Consider the following 10,648-nt stretch of genomic DNA (forward strand, 5'->3'; position numbering starts at 1 on the left):
ATATCCAATAGTAATAATACTATGCATATATTAGCATCTGGGACAGAGTAGGAGGCAGTTCACTATGGGCACGCAATTCATCCAAAAGTGAAAATGCTGCCCCCTATATCAAAGAAGTTAACTGATAATTGTTTATAACTCAAAATATTTTTAAAGCATTCATTACACTTGAGTCCCAGGCAAGGAACATAATCATGATCTATTTGGTCAAAACAAACTTAAAGGTAGAGTCAGCAATATGACGTAGATGCACAAAGTAAATCGCATAGTGGGTCAATTTTCTACAACAACAAAGAGCATTGGAACGCAAGGCTAATCTTCTCTGCTGTTTTGGTCCCGTGACTAACACTCTGTAAGAGAGTGAAGAGAACCCTTGCACACGGGCAGATACTGTGTGTGACTGTGTGAGAGAGAAGTCAGGCATCTTGCTCATCACAATATCTGTGGTGCTGCTCGTACATCATCATTTAGCTGACTCTACCTTTAAGCTCTCATCCTAGGATCTACCAGAAATCAGGCCCCCAACATCTACAAAACATGGACCAGAACGATGTTGTTTCCTGCTTCCACAAACATTAATTAATATAACACTAATGTCAGATTATGGTATGCTAATGAGTGTACATTCTGAGACTGTTGCTCACTTATATTCATTTTTATTACAAGTCTAATTATAAATTCATTATTCCATGAGATTGTCCGTTTTAAATAACAACTACTTTTGACTTCAGGGATTCCTCAGAGCTGTAAGACTTGTGACCATGTTGAGGTAAGTCATAATGTAAATTCTTACTTTTACATTCCTGCAAGAGTCAGGCACAGTCTCAAAGCCAGGTGTGTACCGACCAACCATTCATACTGGGATATAGACAGTCCTGTGTTCTGCTTTAGTAATATAAACACAGTCTCAAAGCCAGGTGTGTACTGACCAACCATTCATACTGGAATAAAGACAGTCTTGTGTTCTGCTTTAGTAATGTAAACACAGTCTCAAAGCCAGGTGTGAACTGACCAACCATTCATACTGGGATATAGACAGTCCTGTGTTCTGCTTGTAGGCATGCAGGATTTGACCTGTTGTCAAATTTTGTCATTAGACAGTTTAATTGATAAATCACCAGCATTCCATGTAACATTGAATATATACATCAGATTAGTTACTGTGGTTAATGGGCCAGTTTCCCAGACACAGATTAAGTCTAGTCCTGGACCTTATTAAAGAACTTTCTATTGAAACTTCCATTGAGCTTGCTTTTTAGTCCAGCACTAGACTCAATATGTGTCCAGGAAACAAGCCCCATATGTATTACTGACATGCTTGTCCTTGTTCAGGACTCCACACACTGGCTTCAGATTGAACCCTTGACTTCCACTGTCCAGGGAGTGACAATGTTCAGGTAAAATAACTACTTTTAACATTTCATTCCACCTGCTAGTGTATTTCCCCATTACCTTTGGGAATAGACTTCTAATCCAACCTCTCCATTTGACCATTGACCCTCTCTACCATATCTTGTTGTTGCCTTCAGGCACAGGACACCCAAAGGGAGTTATGAGTGCACAGTGTCTGGGCTCCGCTGGCTGTGTGAGAGAGATGTCGTTCTGAAGTATCACTTCAGGAACTGGGAACCCTACAGTCAACTTCTGCAAGACATGCAGTACACACAAGGTGGTCCATTGCTGGACATCACTATGGAGTTAGGTGAACTGGAGGAAGTTCATCTGCCACACTTTGTCTGTTTAGGTAAAACCATATAGAAATAGTATTCAGAAAGACATTTCCATGTAACTTGAGTTTCACTTCCTGAGTTAACATCTACTTCATCCCAAACCCGGATCCGGGAGCACCCCCATCAGTAAAAAAGCTGACTAGCATAGCCTAGCATAGCGTCACAAGTAAATACTAGCATCAAAATATCATTAAATCACAAGTCCAAGACACCAGATGAAAGATAGACATCTTGTGAATCCAGCCATCATTTCTGATTTTTAAAATGTTTTACAGGGAAGACACAATATGTAAATCTATTAGCTAACCACGTTAGCAAAAGACACAACTTTTTTTACTCCACCATTTTTTTCCTGCATAGGTAGCTATCACAATTTCGACCAAATAAAGATATAAATAGCCACTAACCAAGAAACAACTTCATCAGATGACAGTCTGATAACATATTTATTGAATAGCATATGTTTTGTTAGACAAATGTGCATATTTCAGGTATAAATCATAGTTTACCATTGCAGCCACCATCTCAACTCTCACCAAAGCGACTAGAATAACTACAGAGAGCAACGTGAATTACCTAAATACTCATCATAAAACATTTCTGAAAAATACACAGCGTACAGCAAATGAAAGACAACGATCTTGTGAATCCAGCCAATGTTTCAGATTTTTTAAGTGTTTTAAAGTGAAAACACAATATAGCATTATATTAGCTTACTACAATAGCCAACCACACAACAGCATTGATTCAAGCCAAAAATAGCGATAACGTATAAACCAGCAAAAGATATTCATTTTTTCACTAACCTTCTCAAACTTCTTGAGATGACAGTCCTATAACATCATATTACACAATACATATAGAGTTTGTTCGAAAATGTGCATATTTAGCGGCACAAATCGTGGTTATACAATATGAATAGTAGCCAAAATGCAAACAAAATGTCGGGAGAAATCTTGGGAGAGCCACCTATTCTAATCGATAACTAATCATAAACTTTACTAAAAAATAAAGGTTGGACAGCAAATGAAAGATACATTAGTTCTTAATGCAATCGCTGTGTTAGATTTTTAAAATTAATTTTACTACGACATACAGCGTGCGTTAAAGCGAGACCGCACCGAAATTAATGGCGGAATATGCATTTTACATTTTTCAACAGAACAACGTATTAACATCTTAAATAGTTCTTACCTTTTGATGAGCTTCCATCAGAATCTTGGGCAAGGTGTCCTTTGTCCAAAAGAATCGTTGCTCGGTTGTAGAATGTCGTCTTCAACGTTGGAATTAGCAGTAAACATTAGCCATGTGGGCAAGACGTGCCCAACTCCCTAAAACGCAGCACAAATAAATACCCGAAAAATCGCAATATACTGATAGAAACTGATATAACTCGGTTTAAAATAACAACATTATGATGTCTTTAACACCTATATCGAATAAAAACAGAGCCGGATATATCTAAGGGCTATAACCGGAGCATTCTAGAACGACATGCCGAGGTCCTTTTTGCATCATGGCGAAGAGGAGAAAGGGAGGACACCACCTTGCCAGCGTATTTATACGCCTTCAGATCTGCCTAGCGACTCCATTTCAATTCTCACTATTCACTGACATCCAGGGGAAGGCGTATGCAGTGCATCTCAACCAATAGAAGACAGGCAAATTAATAAACTGACCTGAGAACAGCTTGCAGAATTCAGCATTCTCACATCCTCATAGGAAAATTCCTCCAACTCCAGTTCTGTTTCACTCACAGATATAATTCAAACGGTTTTAGAAACTAGAGAGTGTTTTCTATCCAATAGTAATAATAATATGCATATTGTACGAGCAGGAATTGAGTACGAGGCAGTTTAATTTGGGAACGAAATTATTACAAAGTGCAAACAGCACCCCCTATTGAGAAAAGGTTTTAATGAATGAAATATTCTGGGAGTTTGAGTATACTGTGATCTGGTACTGCATATTCTTTGTGTTTTAGTTGGATGAATAATACAATATTTGTCTTTCTGTCTCCTTTTTATTGTGTTGTTCAGGGACCAACCCTTCCCTGAGGAATGAGATGAAGGTTCTTCATGTTGAGGAACATGGAGTGTCTTTAGAGGAAGTGCATGAGGTCACCAGATTCCATGCTAAGATTCTCCATCCCAAGTTCTCAGTTATCTCTGTGATACTGAGATTACTGTCTTGGAACATAGATGTCCACTGTGATGTGGTCCTCTATTTGGCAGTAAAAAGGTCAACAGTAATTTCAAGGCTGTACCTGCTCCTCAGAAACTCCAGTCAGAAAGAGGTGAGGCACTATCATTGAAGTGACAACAGTATGTTGAAACTTACTGAAGGAAAGCTGATAGTTTGTTGAAAATCTCTAGATTAGAAAGACAACATGCAGCTCTGTGAGAAATCTATTTCTGTCTCATTCATTTGAAGAGCCAGTAGACGGCACTCTTCCCTCTGGTCGAAGGAGAACCCAATGCCCCGGGGCAGTGAAGGGGACATTTCCCTGTGTAGGGTGCTGTCTTTCAGATGGGACGATAAACGGGTGTCCTCTCCATGGTCACTAAAGATCCCATGGCACTTATCGTAAGAGTAGGGATGTTAACCCCGGTGTCCTCACTAAATTCCCAATCTGGCCCTCATACCATCATGGCTACCTAATCATCCCCAGGTTCCAATTGGCTCATTTATCCCCTCTCCTCTCCCCTGTAACTCTTCCCCAGTTCGTTGCTGTAAAAGAGAATCTCTTCTCAGTCAACTTACCTGGTACACCTTTAACATAATATCCTGGTAAAATAGGAATAGTAAAACAGTAGTGTACACATTTTTTGTTGTTGACAAAAATGGATTGCTCAGTGAGCTGCATGTTGTGTGAATTATGAGACTACATTGTTCTGACTGTACTACATTGCTCATTTTTTAGGCTGTTCAGGAACGGGAGAAAAATCAGGTGTCCCAAGGATATTCAGAATTGGTCCTGTCAAGTCCAAACGGGTCCTTAAAGCTGAACAGTTGGTTTGCACTCAAGAATCCCCACTCCACTTCCATCAATCCAGAGGTGTAGTTTTATCAGTCTAAGGACATGAATCTGTCATATTGTATATGAATAACTGGAATATCATTCTATTTCACTATTTCTCTCTCTGTCTGTTGTCTCAATCGTTGCACCATATGGCCTTCTACAGAAGATTCAGCTGTTACCTGCAGACACCACACCAAGCTGTTGTAAGATGATTATGAGAAACACAGGGGTTGACATTGAGATGGAGTTAACCTCTTCTGGCTGCAGGGTGAATATTGAAAAAACTGGAAAATATGCGCACATTTTCAAACGGCCTCTTAAGAAATTTTTGATCTTACAATATGCATATATTTACTACTATTGGATAGAAAACAGTCTATAGTTTCTAAAAACGTTTGAATTATTTCTCTAAGTTGAACAGAACTATTTGTACAGCCCATTTCCTATCCAGAATTGAGATTTCCAAATGCGATGTCTCTCTTTAAGACCTTGTCTATAAAAGGTCATGTCACTTAGGACCGTAGAAACACGTCATACGCCTTCATCTGGGTGTAATGCGGAAGTGAGAGAAGAAAGCAGTTGAATATCTCTTCCAGGGGCTGAACACAACATCTTGTAGTGAGACCTGCGCACTTTATTTTTTTTTCTGGGCGCGAGGTAGAACCTGGACTCGGCTCCTGGAATACGCTCGTTAAAGGTGAATATGACCTCTGGCTACGATATTATTTGATACATGTCACAAAATCATCCTAAAGTATGTTTTTTCAATATACTTTAATTATATTATTGCAATTTATTCTGGACTTTAGACGTGATGCTTTGGAAGAATTTTTTGAAGAAAGAGAGATTAGCGCCGCACGGCCATTGTGCTTGCTAACCCAAGAGGGAAATAGTTCGTTCTGGAACCCAACTAAAGACTGTACTGGACAATGGACCCCTTTACAACATTCTGATGGAATATCAACAAAGATAAGGACCCAATTTGGGATGCTTTTTCATATATCTGTCGAACTGTGCTATGCTAGCGTTTGACTAGAATCAATGCTGCCGTATGCTAGCTAATGTTGTAAGCTAATATAACGATATATTGTGTTTTCGCTGTAAAACACTTCAAAAATCGGAAATATTGGCTCTATTCACACGATCTTTGTCTTTCATTAGCTATCCACCATATGTTTTTCTGAAATGTTTTATGAGGTGTAATTAGTAGTTGACGTTGGTGTCTGTATTTTCTCTGGCTACTCCCGTGCGATTTCAGACTGTAGCTATGATGGGAGCAGTAATGTAAAACTGATTTATAGCTAAAATATGCACATTTTATGAACAAAACATAGATTTATTGTGTAACATGTTATAGGACTGTCATCTGAGGTAGTTTTTTCTAGGTTGTTTAGGTTGGTTCTAGGTTAGTTAGGTTGGCTTGTGCATGCTACTTGAATCATACTTGTGCTGCTGCTACATGTCTGTCCACTTTTTTATTTGGTGGTGAGCTAACATAAATATATGTGGTGTTTTCTCTGTAAAACATTTAAAAAATCGGACATGTTGGCTGGATTGACAAGATGTTTATCTTTCAAATGCTGTATTGGACTTGTTAATGTGTGAAAGTTAAATATTTTTAAAAAATAGATTTTGAATTTCGCGCCCTGCAATAGAGCTGGATGTTGTCATAGGTGTACCGACATCGGGACAGCCCGCCTAACAGGTTAATCGGGGATGATGAGAGGACAGTATGGAAATCAGTGGTATCAAAAGGTAAGAAATACTATACATGAACAGTATGTCAATCATCAATGTCCTTTTCTAACAGATGCTATTAACATGTTTTATGATATTTTCTATTGCTTGTCTTTCAGACGAATACAGCAAAGACTCTCATCCAACATGTAAGTTTGTTTTTGTGGACAAGGTTTATAAAACGGGTTATAGAGCTAACATATCTTCAAGTTGTGATGAAAACACTGATGAAGATCTTCATGAGTCGTGTTCAGTGGGGTGATGAAGGTCATCATGAGTCGTGTTCAGTGGGGTGATGAATGTCTTCACGAGTCATGTTCAGTGGGGTGATGAAGGTCTTCATGAGTCATGTTCAGTGGGGTGATGAAGGTCTTCATGAATCGTGTTCAGTGGGGTGATGAATGTCTTCACGAGTCATGTTCCGTGGGGTGATGAAGGTCTTCATGAGTCATGTTCAGTGGGGTGATGAAGGTCTTCATGAGTCATGTTCAGTGGGGTGATGAAGGTCTTCATGAGTCATGTTCAGTGGGGTGATGAAGGTCTTCATGAGTCGTGTTCAGTGGAGTGATGAAGGTCTTCATGAGTTGTGTTCAGTGGGGTGATGAAGGTCTTCATGAGTCGTGTTCAGTGGGGTGATGAAGGTCTTCATGAGTCATGTTCAGTGGGGTGATGAAGGTCTTCATGAGTCATGTTCAGTGGGGTGATGAAGGTCTTCATGAGTCGTGTTCAGTGGGGTGATGAAGGTCTTCATGAATCATGTTCAGTGGAGTGTAATGATACAGAACATTCAGACAGAAATACAGAGCCTTTCAAATGTATCTGCATTACATGTTATTGTGTTACAAGGTGGGATTAAAAGGGATTTCATTGTCATTTCTAGTCAACAATCTACACAAAATACTCTAATGTCAAATAATATATATATATTTAGATTGATAGAAATTCAATATCTAAAATAGTTGTTCCATAAGTATTCAGCCCCCCGAGTCAATACTTAGAAACACCTTTGGCAGTGATTACAGCTGGGAGTCTTCTTGGGTAAGTCTCTAAGAGTCATTACAGCTGGGAGTCTTCTTGGGTAAGTCTCTAAGAGTCATCACAGCTGGGAGTCTTCTTGGGTAAGTCTCTAAGAGTCATTACAGCTGGGAGTCTTCTTGGGTAAGTCTCTAAGAGCTTTACACACCTGGATTGTACAATATTAGCCCACTATTATTTTCATAATTCTTCAAGCTCTGTCAAGATGTTGGAGATCATGACTAGACAGCCATTTAAGTCTTGCCATAGATTTACATGCAGATTTAAGTCTAAACTTTAACTTGGCCACTCAGGAACATTCAATGTCTTCTTGGTAAGCAACTCCAGTGTAGATTTGGCCTTGTGTTGTAGGTTATTGTCCTGTTGAAAGGTGAATTCCTCTCCCAGTGTCTGGTGTAAAGCAGACTGAACAAGGTTTTCCTCTAGGATTTTGTCTGTTCTTAGCTCCATCCTGTTTCTTTTCATCCTGAAAAACTCCCCAGTATTTGCTGATGACAAGCATACCCATACCATGATGCAGCCACCACCATGCTTGAAAATAAGGAGGCAGTTACTCAGTGATGTGTTGTGTTGGATTTGCCCCAAACATGAGGCTTTGCATTTAGGCCAGAAAGTGTCTTCCTTTGTAGACGTTTTTTACAGTATTACTTTAGTACCTTGTTGCAAATAAGATGCATGTTTTGGAATATTTGGAATATTTATTTTGTATATTTGTATTATTTTCACTCTGTCATTTAAGTCATTATTATGGAGTCACTACAATGTTGTTGATCCATCCTCAGTTTTCTCCCATCACAGACATTGAACTCTGTAACTGTTTTAAATTTCACCAATGTCCTGATGGTAACATCCCTGACAGTTTCATTCCTGTCCTGCAGCTCAGTTCAGAAGGACGACTGTATCTTTGATGTGTCTGGGTGGTTTAATAAGTAATCCACAGAATAATTATTAACTTGACCATGCTTAAAGAGATATTAAATGTCTGATTTGTTATTGTTACCCATCTACCAATCACTGCCCCTCTTTATGAGGCTTTCAAAAACATCCCTGGTCTTTGTGTAAAGTTGAATCTGTGCTTGAAATGCGATACTTGAGTGAGGGACCTTCCAGATGTTGTATGTATGGGGGACAGGTCCACTTTGACATTACAGAGTATTTTCAGTGGATTGATGACAAAACATTACTATTAAATCCATTTTAATCCCACTATGTAACACAACAGAGAAATCCAAGGGGTATGAACTCTTTTGCAAGGCTCTGTATGTTATGTAGAATAGACAATCGTGTCAGCCAGGGTAGGCGTCAATTCCAAATAAGTCAGTCAATTCAGGAAGTAAACTGAAATTCCAATTCAATAACTGGAAAAGGGCATCTATTTTCAATGACTGATTGGAAAAAAAATAACTGGTTTAAAATTGACTGACTTGAATATGAATTGACTACAACCCTGGAGTCAGCTCTATACAAGACATGACTATCAGAGGAATGATAACTGGAGAGACTGTTAGATGTAGAAACAGCTGCTGTTCACCCTAAAGACATATTCATTTAATTCACCCCCCTTCAGCATTAACACTCCCTGGGATTCCTGCTGAGGAGTTTCTGAAGAAACACAGGGCTAAACTCATTCAGGGAGTAAAAAACCCAATGCCGATAGCAGATGATCTGCTGTCAAAGGACATGATTGGTGATGAAGAGTACTCCAGAATAAAAGCTGAAACAACTGAACAGGAGCAAATGAGAGAACTACTGAATGCAGTCCTCCCTAAAGGACCAGAAGTGATGGGAGCTTGTCTCAAAGCTCTCAGTGAACATGAACACCATCTTGTTAAGTACTTGAGTGAATCTAGGTAAGACCGTTTTCTTTTCTCCCTCCCTTGAATATGTGGAATGATTAAATATAGGTCAAATAAAAACATAGCTACCCAGATCAAAGAGAAAGTCTTTTTCAGAATGGAAGCATGTTTTTGTGTTGCTGCCTGTAATAAATGTATCTTATTATAGTTCTATCATAGGACAATCATCACATCGTTTTCTCAGGTGTATCATAGGACCATCATCACATCATTATCTCAGGTGTATCATAGGACCATCATCACATCATTATCTCAGGTGTATCATAGGACCATCATCACATCATTATCTCAGGTGTATCATAGGACCATCATCACATCATTATCTCAGGTGTATCATAGGACCATCATCACATCCTTATCTCAGGTGTATCATAGGACCATCATCACATCATTATCTCAGGTGTATCATAGGACCATCATCACATCATTATCTCAGGTGTATTATAGGACCATCATCACATCATTATCTCACGTGTATCATAGGACCATCATCACATCATTATCTCAGGTGTATCTCACTCCTCATTCTTCTCCATACTTTCTGATATCTCTCTTCCCTTCTCCTCCATCCTCTTTCTTGTAGCACCTAATCTGAAGATGTTGAGGACTGTCTCCTAGTCTGTGTACAAAGACACTTCTTCACCTAATCTGAAGATGCTGAGGTCTGTCTCCTAGTCTGTGGACAAAGACACTTCTTCACCTAATCTGAAGATGCTGAGGCCTGTCTCTTAGTCTATGGACAAAGACACTTACATGATTGTAAGGGAATACCCCCCTGAAATGGACAAAAATGAATGGGAACATATTGGTACTGTTCGAATCATATACACGGTGTCCAATACCACTCAAATGTATGGCATTTCATTCAAAGTTTATGGCAGATGCACATCAAGTCACCTAATCTGAGTGACTCAAGAGTCAAATTTTGAAAATTTGATTTTTTTCCCCCAAAACTTAGTACCCCCCCCTAAAAAAGTGCTTTCTGGACAATTTTTCGATATTCTTTCGATATTTTTTGGTCAATTATACATGTATAAGATCTGTATGAAGATGTATAAGATCTGTATTTTTGTCAATTATACATGTATAAGATCTGTATTTTTTTTTATTACTTGTCCATAAGGCATATGTTTTGTCCATTTGCAATATAATTTCATAGAAAGTGAAAAGTCGATGTCAAAAGTCAGTGAGCCATTGCCAAAAGCCATAAGAAATGTTCAAATGCAATATGAAAGTATTGAAAGTGCCAAATCAGGATGTTATGTCCA

The 10,648-nt window shown here is 38.8% G+C and overlaps 1 protein-coding gene across 1 annotated transcript; it reads left to right on the forward strand.

The window, feature by feature from the left end:
* Window positions 1-734: 734 nt before the first annotated feature.
* On the forward strand, window positions 735-10,207 carry LOC120052261 (NACHT, LRR and PYD domains-containing protein 1 homolog). Its single transcript, XM_038999079.1, has 10 exons — window positions 735-769; window positions 1,333-1,397; window positions 1,530-1,744; window positions 3,770-4,026; window positions 4,654-4,788; window positions 4,916-4,998; window positions 6,458-6,507; window positions 6,609-6,638; window positions 9,092-9,374; window positions 9,964-10,207. Exons 2-10 carry the CDS (start codon window positions 1,390-1,392, stop codon window positions 9,968-9,970), a joined length of 1,068 nt encoding a protein of 355 aa, XP_038855007.1. The 5' UTR covers window positions 735-769; window positions 1,333-1,389; the 3' UTR covers window positions 9,971-10,207.
* Window positions 10,208-10,648: the final 441 nt, after the last annotated feature.

This window comes from Salvelinus namaycush, chromosome 8 (genome assembly GCF_016432855.1).
Source record: "Salvelinus namaycush isolate Seneca chromosome 8, SaNama_1.0, whole genome shotgun sequence".
In the NCBI taxonomy this organism is placed as follows: Eukaryota; Metazoa; Chordata; class Actinopteri; order Salmoniformes; family Salmonidae; genus Salvelinus; species Salvelinus namaycush.